The sequence below is a fragment of the Corvus moneduloides genome, chromosome 1 (assembly GCF_009650955.1).
Source record: "Corvus moneduloides isolate bCorMon1 chromosome 1, bCorMon1.pri, whole genome shotgun sequence".
Lineage (NCBI taxonomy): Eukaryota > Metazoa > Chordata > Aves > Passeriformes > Corvidae > Corvus > Corvus moneduloides.
The window spans coordinates 19,875,367-19,894,288 of NC_045476.1; the positions used below are offsets into that span (position 1 = coordinate 19,875,367).

The window sequence follows — 18,922 nt, forward strand, 5'->3', positions numbered from 1 at the left end:
GCCTGTGGCTATTTGACAAAGTTCAAGATTTTTCTTCTATCTCCCTTTTATCACCAGATCCTAGGAACTAATGATAGTCAGGGTCAGAAGGTTAGCACTTTGTGCTTATTCTAGAGAAAGCTGTTTTCTCTTGTGCTTGCAGAATCTCCAAGTGAACAGGGTTTTTAGCACAGAGCTACAAACTCACTATATGATTTTTCACAATGTTCATGCACTTTTGATCATTAATTTACAACACAGTTTAAAAAATGGGGTAAGATCGTACCTGTGGATCTAGTAGTGTCCCAGCTGGCATGCTAAGATCCTCTGTTGAGGCTGGGAAACATGACTTCTAGTTCCATTGCTGTAATGTTCGTGCATTTAATGCTAAACAATAATTGGGCAAAAGACAGATACTCCAGTTATTGTGGACTTGAATCCAAACTGACATTTTCCTACCTGCATCCACTATAGTTGGCCATAGCATGATTGATGACCTTAATGATTTTTGCATTACCATAGGAGGAGGAAGATTTTCCATACACTCTTTAGCTTATGGAGCCGAGGAGGAAAAGCATCCCAAGTCTGCTATTCCAAGAGTGTGGGCTGGTATTACGTTATTATCGCAAAAGGTAGAGACACCCTTAGCAATGCCTCCTGGCAGCCCAAAAGGAGTGCCTGAGTAGGATTATGGCAGTTCTGGAGGATATGCTTCCTAAATTTTTCTTTTACCCATAAGTTTTAAAATTTACTTGCTTCCCATCTCTGGAGAAAAATTATGTGCTATGAACCTCACCTTACATGGCTGAACAGCCATGTAAAACTGTTAGTACCTTTTCTGATGCTGGAACATACACAGATTAAATTTCTATGTTTTAAATATTATCTTAGAGAATAAAAATAAGATAGAGTACAAGGAAATCTCAGACTACAGTCTGTGGAAACTAACCTGAGTTTTGAGGATTTATTGTGTTTCTGATACACATACAAGCCAAAACCTTTGTTATCATATGTTCTTGATTTCAGTCCTTGCTGATCTTTTGAGTATTCAGGTGCTGTTTGTGCCATATGGTTATATGTAGTGCTGCAATCTTACTGCCTCATTCTTAAACAAAATAACCCATTTAGCCAATGCTAAGCAAGTATATAAAATTTAATTGCTAAATCAGAAATTCAAAAATGAAATAATTTATTGTCTAAAATCCTTAATAGCCAAGTTAACTGGTCTAAATTCTACTTCAATTTATGACAGTTTGGCCCTTTTTTAAGATACCTTACCTTCCTTGGATTAAATATAGAGAAGGCATGCAGGAGTCCTGGTACACAAAAAATTACTGAGTGTCTGAACAGATGATTGCAGACAATTCCATTGATTAAGTTTAATGACTTACTGTTTCCCAGAGTGTTGTTTAAGCTGAATGACCTGCGTTGCTTTTACAGTAGGGAAGAAACATACCCAGTTGTTACCACAGGTCAGCTGATAAGGAGTACCTTGCTGTCAGTAAGTTCATTGTTTGTCTTTCTCTGTCCAAAGCCAACTTCCTCATTGCAAAACTCTGGCCTTCCCTGGAACTGGATAGACTAGCCTGAATTTGAAGCAGTTCCAAACCTAAGTGGTGGAGCTTTTAGTTAAGGAATAACAAAAAGGAAGAAATAGAATAAAAAATAAGTAAATCTTCAAATGAGTTATATTGTAGATCTACTGCTACAGAAGTAAAATACGCCTTATAGTGTGGTAACTAGAACTCTGCTAGGTATACACCTACACCATTTTAAAATTTGCTATCATCTGCTACCCTGGCAATAGCAATAAGGCCAGTCTCAGTGCAGCACAGTCAGTGGTGTGGTCAGCTCAGGAAGGCAGCTTTAAAGCTTTCAGAGATCTACAAAGCTGTCAGTGCTTCAGTGCACAGGTACCTGTACTTCCCTGTGGGAAAGGGGATGTTCTGGCAGTGGGTATGTGCCAGTTTACTGGGTTCAATTCTCAACTGGCTCAGCATTGTTGGATTGTTTGCAAGGTATTCAAGGCACTTCTTAAAAATATATCAGTGACCTGGCACTTGACTGTTTTGAATGTGGGTGTACCCCGGAGGTTGCAGACTTTGGTATACATTTGATTCTGGGGAAGGGAAGGCAAACTTTCCAGTCTTTACTGGGAAGTGATGCATATCATTCCCACTCATTTGCACAAGTCTCCAGCTTAACAGTACTTACTAGTTGCCCTCTGAACGTTGCTACTTAAGCCTGGATAGTCCTTTTAGCTGCCTGCCATGAAGACTGTGGCAGCTCATGTTCTGCACCCTAGAGGTCTTTTGTTCTTAGCTGTTGTTCTTGAGAGAAGAAACCCAAAATTGTATTGATTCAAGTGTACTGCTGCTTCTAAGTACAGCATCTTATGTACTACCACTCAACTTCTGCTGATGCACTGATATTTCATAGCCTATACTTTAAAAATCAGTTTGGCTTTACTTATTAGCCAAAATAGGTTAATATATCATGTAGATGCCATACTGATACTTCCCCAACTAACATATTCATATTTTGAAGTATGTCTCAGGAGTTGCAAAGCAATTTAGTTTTATACTAGGATCCAAGGGACAAGTGAATGGTCTGTCATTGACTTCTTTTTGGTCAAAACCTTCCTGGAAAACCCAGTTGTAGGAGATGGAATGATGGTGTGAAGTGAAAGAGCTGTTCTAATGGGAATTCTCAGGTTGGAGGATCTGCTGTATCACCCAAGGGGACAAAAGCAACATAGAACAGGCCTGGTGGTCACATTCTTTTTTGTTTTGAGTTTCCCTGATGAATTTTTTGAGAAAAAGGTAACCACATTTTTTTAAGAAATTCCATATGAACTCTGCAGACTGTAGTAATTAGATGTGTGATAATGACCTTGTGTCCATATTTCATAATTTAGTTATGCATTTGAACTGTTCTGTTAAAGCTACTTTTTGCCATGATTAAAGAATCTTTGTTTTACTGAGCCCAGTATTAATGTATTCCAGATTCTGTTTCTTCAGAAGAGTAACAGATGTTCACAGTTTGGTGCAATTTTCAGATGAGCAATGCTGTTTATAATGAATTTTCCCGAGACCACCCAACTCATTTCACTTGTAACTTGAACTATGTCCAAGTGTTGATCTCAGGAGATGTAAAAGAGATGTAATAATTCTGTGCCCCACCCAGTTCAAAATACATGACTTAGTATAGATGGAATTTAAATACGTATACTTCCAATCTACATAGAAAGCAAAAGTTTTATTTTGTATGCCATGAAAAATGGTGGTGGAAATAACATTCTTGCTTTAATTCATCAAGTATTCCTAGAATTAAATAAAATTATACAACAAAGATGAACAAGTGAAAAACCACAACATAGCAATTAAAACCAAAGAAATTGAGATTTATCCTGGAAAATGCAGATTTATTAAGCACAGAAAAAAAATAGAAATGTAGTATTAACTATAGCTTGTGATAAGGTGTGGGGATGTGACACAACACATTGTGGTCTTGTCAGAAACAGCTGCAATAAATTTTGTGCTGCATTAACCAAAACATACTGTGATTTAGAGTTGTGTCTATCCAAGCCAATATATTTAGTGTCAAATAGTAAAAAAACAAAAAAAAGAGTTGATAGAGTTTAGGGATTTTAGAAAGCAAGTATTGAGGAACTTTGGGTGACAGAAAGTGAAGCTTCAATTCATATTTCTGTATTTATAAGAAATCTCAGAGATTTGATTATATCAGCTGGAACAACTCCCAAAGGAAGAAAGAAGCTCTGAATGACTTAAGACCATGAAAATTCAACAAACAGTTCTGAATTGACATTAATTGGTAGTGAATGAAACAGATTTTTTTCTTTCCTGACATTCATTGTACTTTATGCTTAACATTTAGTTAGTGTTATTTTGAGATCATAAACTGAGAAGTCAGAAATATGCACTGCGAGGTTCCCATGGTAACCATAGTGTGCAAATTATCTATGTGAACATTATGATCAGGGTAATGTCACACCGTGGTACTGAGCCTTGCTGTTTGGCAGGTATGTATTTTACAACATGAGTTAAGTGATGAATGTAGATAGTTACAAATGGCATTAAAATCAATGATTTGAATTTATTTTTTTTTTAACAAGAGAATTGCTCTCCAGTGTGGTGCAAGGAATTTCTTTTACTTTTTTTTGAAAATACCTTGGCTGAAGTGTTCTGAGCTGTGTATAGAAAAACCATATAGAAAATGATATGGCTTTTAGGCACCATGAATACTCAGCCTTGTCCTCTGACAGCACTCGTTCTCCAGTCAGAACACCAGGATTTTCATAAATGTGTGCAGTTGTGTCCCAACAGCCATGTGTGAATGCAGAGATTGACGGGATGCTGTGATCCCCCTGCTCTCAATGGCTTTTGTGTTTGCTTAGCTGCTTGCCAGCAATGAAGATGCTATTTCAGCATCTTCCTTTCAGCTGAAGCCAGAAATACCAAATGCAAAGGAAACAGTGCTGCTGTGAATACTGTTGAAAGAGAGGGGTTTTTTTAGTGAAAATAAATAAATTCATTAATCATTGCACCTCACTCTTATCTTTTTTCTCATTCTCTTTTTCAGCCAGCAGCTAAGGGCAAACTGCCTCTTCAGTAATTCTTGTGTGCTGGTTGCTAATGAAATTCTACACTTTCTCATTTGGAAATGAAAAAATATTTTGTCAGTGCCTTGGTTACACATGCTGTGGTAGATATTAGAAACAATCTGCTTTTTATAGTCTTATAATAGTCTTGACTTGAATACATCCCTGACTTCTGAAGAGTGACCTGTCTTGCTTTACAACAAAAGACTTATGCTTTTAAACCTGAACTTAAAATCTTCTCAATCTCCACTTTTTATTTAGTTTTAAAATAATCTTAAGAGGAAAGCAGTTGCTTGCTTTGCTGTTGCTTGGGCTTTTTTTCTGTTTTTCTTTACAAAAGTAGAAGATATATTGAAACTTATATTAGAAGATGTATGGGATGTAACCTTCATTGCTGCTCTAGCCCTGTTTCCCAGGAAACGGATCAGAGCAGCATGAGATTTATCTAAAGCTCCCAGATCCAGTGCAGAAAAAATGAAGGCAGGTCTAAAAACTGTCTTTTAAAGCTATGACTGCTAAGGACCTCTTACAAAGCTGTGGTGTGAGGGTTTTGTGGAGAGTGGAGTCTGAGCAAAAGCCAGGGAGCCTTTTGGTGGGTCTGCAGAATGCAAACTTGGAGAAATTCTCATCTGGGCAATTCTACAACCTTTACTTACAGTTACTCAGGAAGGCTATATTAACATAGGCAATCCATTCCCATGAGGACCACGAGTAGTTCCTGGGGCTGCCAGAATTGCTTGTGATCAAGTGTCTGCAAAGGTGCTTGGAAGTCCCTGAACTTCTGCCCCTGGGCTGTGAGCGTGGGCAGGTGCGGTTCCATCTGTACAGGGGGCAGCTCTGACCCTCCAAGTGCTGCCTCTGCTTGTCCTGCTTTGGGAGGGGAAGAAGAAGAGCTATAAACCCCTTAGTCCAGTAGATCTTTACCTACCTTGTAAGTCCTGAGGTCCACTATTTACCTGTGGAAAAACATTTCACTTCAAAGCACTGGATTTATGGAATAAAAGCAGAGTATTCAAGTATTGTGTTTTTGTCAGTTGTCTGTAATGGTGAAGCTTCCTGGGGTTACCAGTAAACCACAGTGTCACATTGTGGTACTGCAGCTACTATTAAAATTGGACTAATGCTATCTTCCTATGGGTAGGAAGATTAGATTAGCATATGCATCAATTTGGCAAAAAACCCACATGAACTATACTTATTTCTGCTCTTGCTTTTTCTGAAAAGTTCATATAGCCTGTCCATGACCATGTGTTTTGAATTTGCTACCTTCTTTAAGGCCTCTTTTGTCTTGCCTTAAAAGTAGGGCATCCACGAGTCCCCCTTATGTGATCTTAACTCTGTGTTCCGCTGATAATGAATTGGAGCTAGAGCTGGTTGAGAATTTTCCATCAGAAAAATTTCAACTAGAAATGTCTATAAAACAAATCCAGAAAAAAAAATCTGCTTTTTTCAAAGAAATACCTTTTTTAATAGGAAAATCAAAGCATATTAATCTGTTGCATTTACTTCAACCTCATTTGCTATATTTCAGTGATTGACCTCAAGGATTTAATCTTTGAGTCAGTTGAAAAAGAACATGCAAAGCTCTGGAAACTGTATGACATACTGAAAATATTTTTGATAGTAAGTGATAAATTTTGCAAAACTTTTTTCCCCTGAAAAAGATGGAGTGAGTTCCTCCAAAAAGAGATTAGATGTGAGCACATTTAGCCTGTGTTTCCAAAAACTGCTCCAAACCAAGAATGTGCTTACAGGTGTTCAGTCAAGTGTTGAGATGCTCCTGTACTCCCATTTTGAAAGGGATAAATACGTTACTCAACACTTGTCATATTAAGAAATAGCAAGCAAGGGAACACTATTTTAAAAAGGAAGATGCACCCTTTTCTAGTCCTGTAAAGCCTAGAGTTTGATGTTAGCTTAAAAGCAACCTGGAGATGCAGGAAGCCACAGGAAGAAATGAGAGTGCGGGTTTTTTGTACACCAATACTAACAAGCATTAGAAAATAATCATAACCAAGACTAGTAATCAAGATTCAATAAAAAGGTAACATTTATATTTTTATTTTATGCAGTTATAACCAATTTCAAAGTTTTATCTTTCTTCTTTCAGAATGATCAGTCTATGCAAGATATGCAGATAATGGGAGGAGATGATCTTTCAAAGCTGGCTGGCAAGGTTTGTTAATTTTAAATTTAAGAAAGAAAATAAATTCACTAAAAATACTTGAGAAAAGCTATGTAATTTTTGTCAGATACTAATACTGGAATCAAAGATATTTATTCTTCTGTATTAAATTCCTGTGATGCCATTGCTTTCAGATTGCAGATGCCCAAAAAGGTCAGAATGTAGCCTCTCCATCCTTGTGTAGGGATTTCCCAGTAGTTATATATGTACTACCAGCGAGATTGTGGGCAAAATGTTTCCCCTGAGCTTGTTTATGTCATGGAGCCTTGTTTTTTCTGCCTTCAATGGGTACATACAAGCAAACTGCATAGTGTGTATCCCTGTTGAATTCAGCATATGAGTTTAATACCATTTTGCCTACTGCACAGAATTAAGTTGTGGAACCTTTCACTCAGAGAAGCAGATGGGATTTTTTATTTCAGCATTAGGCTGGCTGTATGGCTGAATCTGCACTATGCTTGAGCATTGTGGTAAGGAGAAAGAGTGTTTTGAGGCAGTGAAAAGGCTATTTTCATCCAACCATGGTAATACAAAGCAGTACTTTGAAGAGGAAGGAAGGCTGATTTCATTAGGCAAATGGTCTGTGTGGCAAATGGTCAGAAAATGGATTCTTTACTTATGCATTAAGGCAACATAATACTTATCTTGTTATTTGTACTGTAGGTGCAGTCACTGTTTTATTAGGTGGTTCTAGATAATACCAGTTTCTTCAAAGCACTCAAATGGAGCATTGGCAAACTCATTTGTTTTGTTGTACTATAGCACACAAGAAAAAGAAGAGAAAAGCTTAACTTTAAATATTTCATTTATATTAAATAGCTTTTGATGCAACTAGAACTGAAATTTAAAAAATGCTGTTATACTCAGAATATTTTAGTGATATATATGTACTCAATTTACACTTCTAAATACTCCTGCTGGATGTTGTTTCCAAATTACCACTAAAGCGTTAATCATATTCTGGGGAAATATTAATTAATTTGCTACTTTCTAATATTCAAACACTGGAGTTACCTGTTTTTCTATGATGATTTTGCATATGTTTATCTACCTCAGAGGCAGAACTGGCAGTGCACCTATTCATCTTACTTAACATTTATCTTTCCCAAAGTCCAAACACTTTCTAAACTTCCAGACCCAGCTCTCCTTCCCCATCTTCCAATCCCAAATGTCCTTGATTAATGGTTGCAGATATTAATATTATTTCCAGACATAATATTTTCAATATCATTTGAATTCACTGGGCAAAACATTATTTTTTTGCATGACTTTTGTGTATTTATCTGAGTCCACATGTGTATGAGAGAGAAGGAAGATTTCACCCTATTTAGTCCTGCTCTTACCAAAAATTAAGTAAATTGTTTTCGTACGATGAAAATCCTGGTAATCTTTTTCTCAGTGGCATGGCTCTCCTGTTCCTGGGTATGGAATGGGACACAAGATTTGGCTGTTGGGAGGCTAGGAGATACTCAGGGAGAAGACTGAGAAGCAGCATAGTTAGATTGCTGGGGAGGGAGGCTGGGCTCTTGGGTAGGTGGGAAGTGGCTGGCTTGGGAATAAAGGCGGTTGCTGCTCAGGAAGGGAGCCCGGTGCTGGAAGCTGGGTGTGGAGGCTGGAGCGGGGCCTGAGGGGAGAGCTGGGACTGCCGGGGGAGCAGACGCTCAAAGGCCTATTTGGCATTTGTTTGTGTGTGGGGCTGTCTGGGACACAGCTGATGTATGAATAATGAAATAGCATTTTCACTATAACATGTGAGAACAGGGTTCCCTTAAGACTTATTTTACTGTTTGAAAAGCTGGAATGCGAAGCTTAGGGTCAAATGCTCATGCTTACGTATCTAAAGTTGGATATGTGAAGGAGTGGCCTTACGTCCACAGATGCCAACTCCTCCATCTGTTGCTGACTTCAGCAGTTAGTGCAAGTATTCAGCACATTTTACTAATCAGCCATTTGTGGGCTGATTCAGAGCCTCCTACATCCTTCATCTTTCCTTGAAGTGTTTTTTAGTACCTCTCTTTAGCTGCTGGCTTTTAAAACTGCTGGTTCACTAACCATCCAATGTCACTGAGTGAATTAGTTGAAGACTTACTCATAGAATTCAACTTCCCTGCTATCGAGCAAGCTCTGTTCTTCCTCTGCCTGCTTGGAGTACTTAATAAGAAAAGATTGTAATTACATTGAGAATTTAATATACCATGTGAAATCCCATTAATTTACTGATCATGGAAGGTGTTTTCAAAAGCACCAGTGTGGGTTTGGAATATAAGTTCCATTAAGTTTCTGTAAAGTTGAAAAGCATCAATAAATGTAAACAGTTTTGAAACTTACAGACAAAAGATTCTGAGATTTTAATGTTGGACTGCCTTTCATTAAGTGATAATACCTGGAACCTCAGCTAGCCTATAATCTGAGTGAAGAACTAAGGCATGTTTGTGCTTTGCTGGTTATCGGAAAAACAGATTACTGACTGAACATACTGATATATAACTTTTTTTTTTTTTCTGAGAAAGCTTAAACAAAGCAAAAAATTTTAAAAGCTAATTAAAAAGAGGCTGTTAAGGATAATAGCTCTTCAGAATAATATCTCCTCTGTACTTCTCTACTATATGCTTTTGTTTATAAAAATATTATAAGCCTAGCAAAAATGTATGATGACCCAAACCATGAAAAAGAGAAATATTATGAGAGTTAGCATACAGACCCAAACTGCCCAAATTGTTATCTGAAGAAAATCATCCCCCATCTGAAATTATTCTTCTGTGAAGAAGGTCACTGAGGCAAGAATGAAGTTTTCCGTGGCACGAATCATTAATTAATTATCAGAATGAATCCTGATATAGCTTAACACTCTAATGCTTTGTAACCATTTCTATCCAGAAAAATATCATTTAAAAATCTCTCTTTTAATCATGTAAGTAGTGAACATAAAGTTTCTCAGTATCTGATTTCATAGTTAAGTAGTTACTTAGTTTTCAATTACTTTAAAGCTGAAATGCTCACTTGGGTAAATTTATCATTAATGTTTGTAAAGAGGAAAACGTTTTGAAAAGGTGAGATAATTAATTACTGTTCAGAAATCTGTTTCACAGCAAGATGGTAATGAAAATGTATGAAGATGACGTGAAAGAACAAACAATATAACCCTGCTTCGTATCAATACTGTAACCATACTGTATAATACTGTAAAAATTCCTAACATATTTTCAAGTGTTTGTGACATTTGAACAAAGTAAATTTTAAAGCATCTAGAAACTTCAGTAGGTTCAACTGTACCAGAGTCATGAGTACCACTGCCATTTAGCTCTTATATTTGTATGTATGTATGTTTTGTCTGAAGAGCTTTGGGGCTGGTTTTGTAGTCCAAAGTCTCCATTGACAGGAATCATTCTGTATATCACTCCATATGTAAAATATGTCCTGTAACCTTTCAAAAAGCTCCTATACCACTTTGACTTGTCTCCTTGGAAATGAGACAAGTTAGATAAAATCTTAAATTCGAAGTTTATATCATTTTGCAGTTAAATACTAATTACAGTTGTATAATATATTTGATGTCAAAATCAGATCCATATATTACTGTCGTTGCCCCATTTCTGTATAGCATAGAATGTGAACAAAAATAATCATCATTAAGTTAATAAGAACTTCAAATAAAAACAGAGTAGTTTTACAGTTAGTACCATACAATTATGGAGCCAGTGAATTTCTGAAATTCTGTCAATGCTTATGTTCTGTATGAATTTCCCTTGTTCATATTAAGTACATCTTGTTGACAGCCAGTGGTTTGTCATTTTCAGAGAAGTGTAGAAGGTAATAAATAGTCATCAAGAAAAAAGAAAGTGAGTATTTGTGTTTTCTCTGCACTTCATTGTGTTAGTTTGAGCACTCCATCATCACTCTTATGGTCTCCTAAAATGACTGATCAGCTCATACGAAAAAGAAGTTTCACTCAGAAGAATATATCCTCCATGTAGCACTCCTCACTTCCTTCTGGCAGGATTTGTGCTATAAAATCTCCAAAATTCCTTTGTATGTCTTGCCTAAATCAATTTATCCACTGTCTACCATTTTCTTGCCCAGCTTGTCATTTAGGAGGATGTTTCAGGAACATAAAGCATTCTTACTTTCTTTTCTTATGCCTCTCATTTCATTCCTATTTTACTGAACCATTTTCTATGCATGTTGTGTGCTCCAGAAACAGTTCTGAGAGCTGTTTCTCTATCATTCTCCTAAATATGTTAGCACTTCACTATTTAATAAACCATACATGTGGCACCTGTCTAACACAATGTTTTATTCTCTAGAATAATATACATATTATCCTCACCATTTCAAGTTTGTTTCTCAGAATTCTATTCAGTCTATACTTCTTATATTCTCTCCATCAGTATTCACTGCCTTGGCTAATGTTGTGATTTCTTCCCCTATATGCATTCCTTTCCAGAGTAACACCCATAAATTTGCAGAAACAATAATGCCATTCTCTTTAGAACATTATGTACACGAGAGACAGTTTATATAACAATAAAGGTGTACAAGATTCACTATACACTTTGGAAATAGTCATGTCCCCCACTGACCTCAACATCTTACTTTATTCCTATCAGACATGCAACCTTGCCTTTCTCATCTTTTCAAAGGTTGATTTCATGTGTCTTGAAGCATTGCACATCTTCAGTACCTCTGCTTAACTTCCATCTTTAGTCACTTCTGTTGTTCTGTATTTTTTCTTAATTAGATTTGATACTGTCTATTCTTCTGACAGTTGCCATCCTTAACTGTTTTTTCCAAAGCAAAATACACTATTTTTTCCTTCTCCAAAGTCAATCACCTTTCTTTGCACTTGTTTCTTAGGCAATCTGTTCTGCTGTTCATCATTATTTTATTTTGTTGTTGCTGTTGTTCTGGAGGAAGGAAATTATAAAATAACCTTTACAGCCTTCCTATCCCATTTTTCACAGGGGCTCTTCTCAGCCACTGTCTGCCTGCTTCTACATCATACCTGTTCATAATCCTATTCCACCTATGTCCAGAAAGTCCTCATCCAATTCCAGATGACCAGAAGACTGTACCTTTTCATACAAGTGAGAAAATGGGGACATGAGGCATTCCTGCATTACCTTTAGATTAATTATGGTAGTTTGTTCTACTTTTTATGTGCAACAGAAGGATGCTGTGAAGATGGCTGCAAGTGGAACATGAGTGTGCACAGCAGTTGACACAATGCTCTCTAAGAACAAAGCATCAGGTCCTCCATTATGTCCCCTCCCCCTCTGTTAACTCTTGGAGATTCTGAACTTGTTTTACACAGTTTAAATAGCTGGAGTTTGTATACATGGACTCTTAACACATTAACTCATTTGCTCCCATCAGCAGCTGCTACTGACCAAACAAAGTGTCTGAAAAAAACCCATTTTTGAAATATATTTGTCCTTCCAAGTATGCTATAAGATGTGGATGAGCTCAGCAGAAAAGATGAAAATCAGACACATGTGACCTTTTCTAGAACCCCATAAAAAATTCCTAATTAGATGTCTCATTTTACAAAAGTCTTTAATATTATTTTCTGACACTGTGATGAAGTGTTAATGTCTGTGGATTTCATTCCTGTGTGCATAACATGAAATTATTTCACTTCTCACAGGAGTCCTTGTAGCTTCTTTTGAACCTCTTCACTGAAATTTGATGCATTTTTCTTTAATTGTTATTTAATGGTGATTCTTCAGCTCTATGGCACTGTCATAAAATGTCTTGTTTAACCAGTAGTACCTGAGGTTCCCCAAATACAATGCTAAGAAAGCAAGTACTGCATGTGCGATGAGTAAACTGATAAACCATTAAAAATTCAGTTTGAAGAACCACATTATTAATTTATATATTTCTAATGATACGGAGTACACATGAAAAGGTGTCTTCAGAAAGAATCTAACTGAAAATGCAGACTAGTGAATGGAAATTTAACTAAAGGGGATGAAAATACACTATATTATTGCTTTTTATCCCCTCACCACCATAGAACAAAACAAAAAAGGAAATAGAGATTGATAAAAAAGAGATTTTGTGGGGGGGAAGGTGCTGGGAGTTTTGGGGTATTTTTACAAATATGCTTGCACTCATAGAACTGGACAAATAAAAGAACTCACCTTTTCCTGCAACTGTGTATTCATGTGTGCTTTGCAAGCTGGTGTAACTAACAATATGTTAAAGTACTCCCAAATGGTTTAAGACTAGTTCTATCCTAGAAAGAGACAGGAAGGAACTCAGGATATCAATGGGGACTTGAAGATAAAAGTATTTCCATCCATCCATATTCTGCCAATCTTGCCACATTAAGGTTCATTTTTTTCCCTTTCTTTTTTTCCTTCCCAGGACAGTTAATTGGCCTGATCACAAGCAGAGCTTTGTTTAGAGATTCCTTTATCTTAAGGCCCAAATTCATCTTGTCTGAACTTCTGGGTGATTAGAATGAAGGGTCCCAAATGATAATTGCTTCACTGTATCCACAGTGTATCTTTTGAACTACCAACAATTTTGATTTAGAGACTTGATGGAGAAGCTACCATATATCAGGCATGTTATACCAATAGTTAACTGTCATCACTGCTAAGATGGTGAACCTAATTTTCTCTTCTGAATGTGAACAGTTTTTTGTGTTTTGCTATTACCTCTTTTAATACCTTTGCCTACTGGATTGAGCAGTTTGCCATTATCAAATTTATATTGCCATATGGTTGCATATTTGCCTATCACACAGTCATTACTTAAGCTTCTTTTAGATAAACTAATCCATTGGGGAGCCTGCTGTACAGTACTGGCATACTGTAGAATATAAATGAGACAAGGTTTGAAGGTGGAATTAACAACAGGAAATTAATAGTAGGCAACTGATATAGTTGGAAGAAATGAAATTTCAAGCATGTAGGTCCTTCTGTTGGTCTGAATAGAATCAGCAAACTTAAAGCTAAGTACAGGCTGGGAGAAACTCTTTATTTTAACCTAATGTGGTAATCAGACAATTTGGGATAAGAAAAGCAATTGCCCTACATAATCACCTGCCCTGTGGCCAGAGGGGCAGCTAAAATGTTAAGAATTCCTCTGAGCTAAAATAAGAGAGGAAATTATCAGCTGTGGAACACTGATAAATGAGTTGAAGGGCAGCTGCAGTGGAGGATTATAATGTCCTGTAAAGCCAGTATTTTATTCAGTCCATGATTTCGAGTGCATACAGCAGTTCTGAATTTTTGTTCCCAGGCTCAGCTGTTGAAGGTATTTTGTGTTCTCTCTGAGGCTGTGGGCTGAAAGGTCAAAGTTCTTTTGTGAAAAATGTTCCCCCACTGGGAAATGGACTGTTAATTAAATAAAAGCTATTACTTCCTGCTACAAACCTTACTTCACTCTAAGGTGGTTTTTTCAGCTCTCAAATTATTTTTCTTTTCTCAGTTTTAAGTTCTTTCTGTTCTTTTCTTTCTATTAAAGAAAAAAAAAGTGTGTGCATGCTATTCCGCTGATTTTATGCTGAAACATTTAAGGAGAAAATATCCTCTTTATGTACCTACCTGATTTTCTTGCTATACAAGTGAGGGCTGAGTTTGTCCTCTTAGCTGTAGTATTGCATTAAATACAGTTGTTTATTTGATTACTTAAGTATGGTTTCAGCTTTCAAGGAAATACTCCCCCTTTCTAAATGTGCAACTTAGAATTTTTACCTTGTTCAAATTTCACATTTTATATTAATTCAAAGACACTGTTTTCCTCAAAGTCTTATTCAGTGCTAACTTCAAAGTATTATTATTTCTTAGCAATTTTCCTTTGAAAACAGTCTTCTGAACGGAACATAAAATCCAAGTCTAGAAAAAAACCTGTTATTCTTTTCCAGGAAGATGAAAAATAAATTCCATAGCACTTACTACTGTCATGCAGGAGGCATACATGCTCTCATTACTCTGCTTGGTCTTGTTAGCTGACATTGTTCCATTTATTACTGACCTGTGGGAAGGCAAACAATAGAAATGTATTGACTCAGTGCTGGAGTATCCATCTTATTTTAAGTGAGGATTTTTTTTACATGTACTGTAAAAACAACCTACTTTTTTGCAGTGTATAAACTTGTGTGGCTTTAAAAAGCAGTAAATGACAGATTTTCAATTTTTGTATGTTTTCTGTTCATTATTAAAAAAAATCAAAATTCACAGAGAATTCTCTTTAGCATGAGCGATAAATTCACATGCTCTACGAGGATTAAAAATTATTTCTTCTTTTTTAATATAGTACTAGTATTGTCAAAAAACTTCTTTTTTCAGATGACCCAAGACATGTTGCTATGGGCCATTTTCACTACTGTCTAGAAAAGAATATGGAAGTGCAAGTTTTATTTTTGTGCAGATCCAGCTCACACCACAAATATTATTTCTGCTCAGTTCAAATGATCACGTGCAGAGTTGCAAGCTGTGTGTGCCCTGATCACTCAAAACTGGAGAATTTTAAACTTCACAGCACCCCTTTGCATTCAAAACCACAGCGGACAATTTTAGGGCCACTGCTCTTTAATGTTTTTATAAATGATCTGGAGTCAGAAATCGAACGTACATTAAGAAAGTTTGCCAACGATGCTAAAACAGGAGAGGCTGTGGACTCCCTCCAAGGTAAAGGGGCCTTATAGAGAAATCAGCATGGGCTGGAGAACTGGGCAATCCCCAATCGTATGGAATTTAACAAGATTCTCCACCTGGGACAGGGTAATCCCTGTTAAGACATACAGATTGGGGGTGAGAGGCTGGAGAGCAGCACCATGTAAAGGGACCTGGGGGTCCTGGTCCATGGCAGGTTGAACATGAGCCAGCAGTGCCCTGGCAGCCAGGAGGGCCAAGCGTGTCCTGGGGGCATCAGGCACAGCATCACCAGCCGGGCAAGGGAGGGGATTGTCCCACTCTGCTCTGCACTGGGGTGGCCTCACCTCGAGTGCTGGGGGCAGTTCTGGGTGCCACAATGCAAAGAGGACTTCTGACTATCAGAGTGTGTCCAGAAGAGGACAACCCAGTTGGTGCAAGGGCTCAAGGGCAAGACTTCTGAGGAGTGGCTGAGGTCACTTGGATTGTCTAGCCCAGGGAAGTGAAGGCTGAGGGGTGCCCTCATCACAGCCTAAAACTTCCTCAAGGGGGGCAGAGCACAGGGCTCTCTAGTGACCAGCAACAGGACATGAGGAAATGTAATGAAGCCACATCAGGGGAAGTTCAGACTGGACATTAGGAAAATGTTCATCACCAAAAGGCTAGTCCAGGGCTCCCCAGGGAAGTGGTCAGGGTCTGAAGTGTGTCAGAGTACCAAGAAGCACCTGGTCAATGTTCTTATTCATATGGTTTAGTTTTAGGTAATCCTGCAAAGAGCAAGGAGTTGGACTTGATGGTCCTTATGAGTTCCCTTCCAGCTTGAGATATTCTATGACTCTATATTGCACCAGCCTACCTTCTGGCAGCTACCTGGTAAAAAAAGGTGTAAACAAAGAATGGATCACAGTCATCCAAATCTATCAGCTCCCATCCATCCCTCTGATCCACCAGCAATGGAAGCTGATTCTTTTGCAATGTTGGTTCTTTTGCAGTGACTCAATAGGAAGGTGTTTCATTCTCTGAGAGCCAGCATCCTTTTTTATTTGGACTATGTATGAAATCTTTCCAGGACATATTTTTAAAAACTGACTGTACTCTGTCTCATTGTAAGATATATTAATGCCATTATTAGATTTCTGGATGTACTTCAGAGATTGTATTGGTGAAGATGGCTCTACTCAGAAATTAAACCATCTTTAGTCTAATCAACATGTCAGTAAACATCCCTATTTCCTGTTCTCTGGGTTTCAAAAGTAGATAGAATCCAGAAGGCTGGATTAGTTTTCTTTTCATGTGGTTGCCTTCTTTGTAATTTCCTCAAATATATCTGAAAGGACAAAACAGTCTTGATCTGTGTGGTACACGAGCCCCAAACACACATACTTGTGAAAAGTTATTTTCTTTAGTGTCCTTTAGCTTCTTCTTTATCCAGCCATCAGTTACTGCTGCAGCACCACAAGCTCATGAGTTTTACTAGTCTCCTGTGCACCACCTCACGGGTGGTTTTCACAGAAAAGCTGAATAAGGTCTTCCACATAACTGACCTTTCAAAAGAGATGCTGGATGCAGCCAGCTGTGCTTTTAGGATGATGCTGACATTACTAATAATGTACTAATTTGTTGTATCCATTGCATTCTTCTGCCATCCTCTGCTATCCACCTGATCAAGGATAAGCTAATCTATTTCAACCAGTTTTAGTTAGACGTCACCACTATCTAGTCTTGGACACTGTATATCAAAACGTTTCTTGGCAGTTTGTAGTTTGTTCTTCTACTACTCTGCTATACCATCCCTTTTCTGAAATCTTCTATCTGTAGACTGCTTCAGCAGTAGAAAGGCAGGGGATAGGCAGCAAGACAGTCAGTTTCCCAGCACATCACATTATTTTGTAGGAGAGGGTTTGTGGTACCAGAGGATTGGAAACCACTGAATGTCTTCGGTCTTAAGCAGCAGTCAATGACTGAAAAGTATGGTGACTTTAGACACAGTAACCCTGAATAATGAAAACAGAGATTAAAGTATCACTCTGAACAGTTAGGATGCCTGCTTACTTATAGTTACAAAATGTTTTCATATCTAAATATTTTATAGTGGCTTTTCAACTACAAAGTCCTTACATACAGGATTTCTCCATAGTACAGAAAATCCTCATCAGTGTTTTGGAAATAATGAGAATGTGCATAATACAAAACAGCGTCTGTGTTTTCTGGCCTAGACAACTTACAGGAACTTCAAAGGACCAAATTTCCCAATGTGTATGATTCGCAACAGTTGGACTCCTTGACTCTATGGATGAGAGACAGAGTCCACCAAAATCCTTCCTTCTCAAGTTAGTCAATAAATATGAGATCTTACACTTCAGATGAAGTCATGTGCAGATGACTGTTACTCCTGTAGCCAGACAAACCTTTCAGGCATGTCTGGATCCACATTAATCCTCTTTCCTTCATATGAGTCATTTGTGATACTGAAAGACAGACAAGATTAAATTTCTATTAGACAGATGTGTAACAGGTTGGAAAGCTGTTCTCAAGAAACAGTTAATTATACTTCCCTGTCAGACAAGATGCATTAAAGCACCCTCTCCAGGGACTATACAATATTTAATTCATGATTGAAAAGATGGAATTAGCATTTAATAGTACTCATACTACCTGGAAAAATACAAGATATTATGATCTTAAGAAATTATTTTAAGAATTTGTTTCAAAGAATGACATGTAATGACAATAAAGACATATACCAACTTCTGTGTTTATACAGAAGTAATCTTTTGCATAAATGCAAGTGAGGGAGGACTGACTCAGCAACAGTCCTGGAGACAATAGGTGAATCACAAGTTGCACATGAGACACCAGTAGATTTTTATAAAGGATGTAACTATTGTACTAGGATATATAGAAAGGAGGATTATTTATGAAGCATACAAAGTGGTTCTTTTATTCCTCTCGACACTGGAAAAGACTTCTTTCTGGTTTGGAACACCACAACTGGGGAAGGATTCTGACCAACTGGACAAATTCCAGAGGAGAACAAAAGAGTGATCAGAAAGCTAGGAAATATAACTTGTGAGAAAATGTTGAATAAAACAGGTTGTTTAATCTGAAGAAGAGGAAACTGAGGAAATGTCTTTCAAATATAGAAGAAAAAAGAGAAGAAAACAAAGCTTTTTCCGTGTTCTCTTCAAAACAAGTTCAGGCCAAATATCAACAGAAGTTTTCTAATTGTATTTTTGCTCTTAGATAGTGAGGTATTGAGACACATTCCCTGGGGAGGTTCTGAAGTACTCATTGTGGTCTATAAGAGATTAATCAGATATCTGTGAGGGATAGTTTAAAATTTCTTCTGTAGGCCAACAGAAGATAATCTTTCATGGTCTCTTGTACTAGTTTGAAAACAAACCAGTGGGAGGCACCAAGTCAGAATAACAATTTAATGGGGAAGTTAAAAAAAAAGAAAAGAAAAAAAACTAAAAGAAAACAGTGGTTCAAATTGACAGAGTCAAGGTACAACCTGAGTCCCTGTTAGGC

General features: G+C 37.4%; 1 protein-coding gene across 2 annotated transcripts in view; it reads left to right on the forward strand.

Moving 5' to 3' along the window:
• PRTFDC1 (phosphoribosyl transferase domain containing 1) overlaps positions 1-18,922 on the forward strand; it is a 46,138-nt gene that overhangs the window by 15,755 nt on the left and 11,461 nt on the right. For both annotated transcript variants that reach the window (XM_032101038.1, XM_032101030.1), the window contains exon 4: positions 6,711-6,776. In XM_032101038.1, the coding sequence (XP_031956929.1) occupies positions 6,711-6,776 (66 nt within the window). The remainder of the gene's footprint in view (positions 1-6,710; positions 6,777-18,922) is intronic.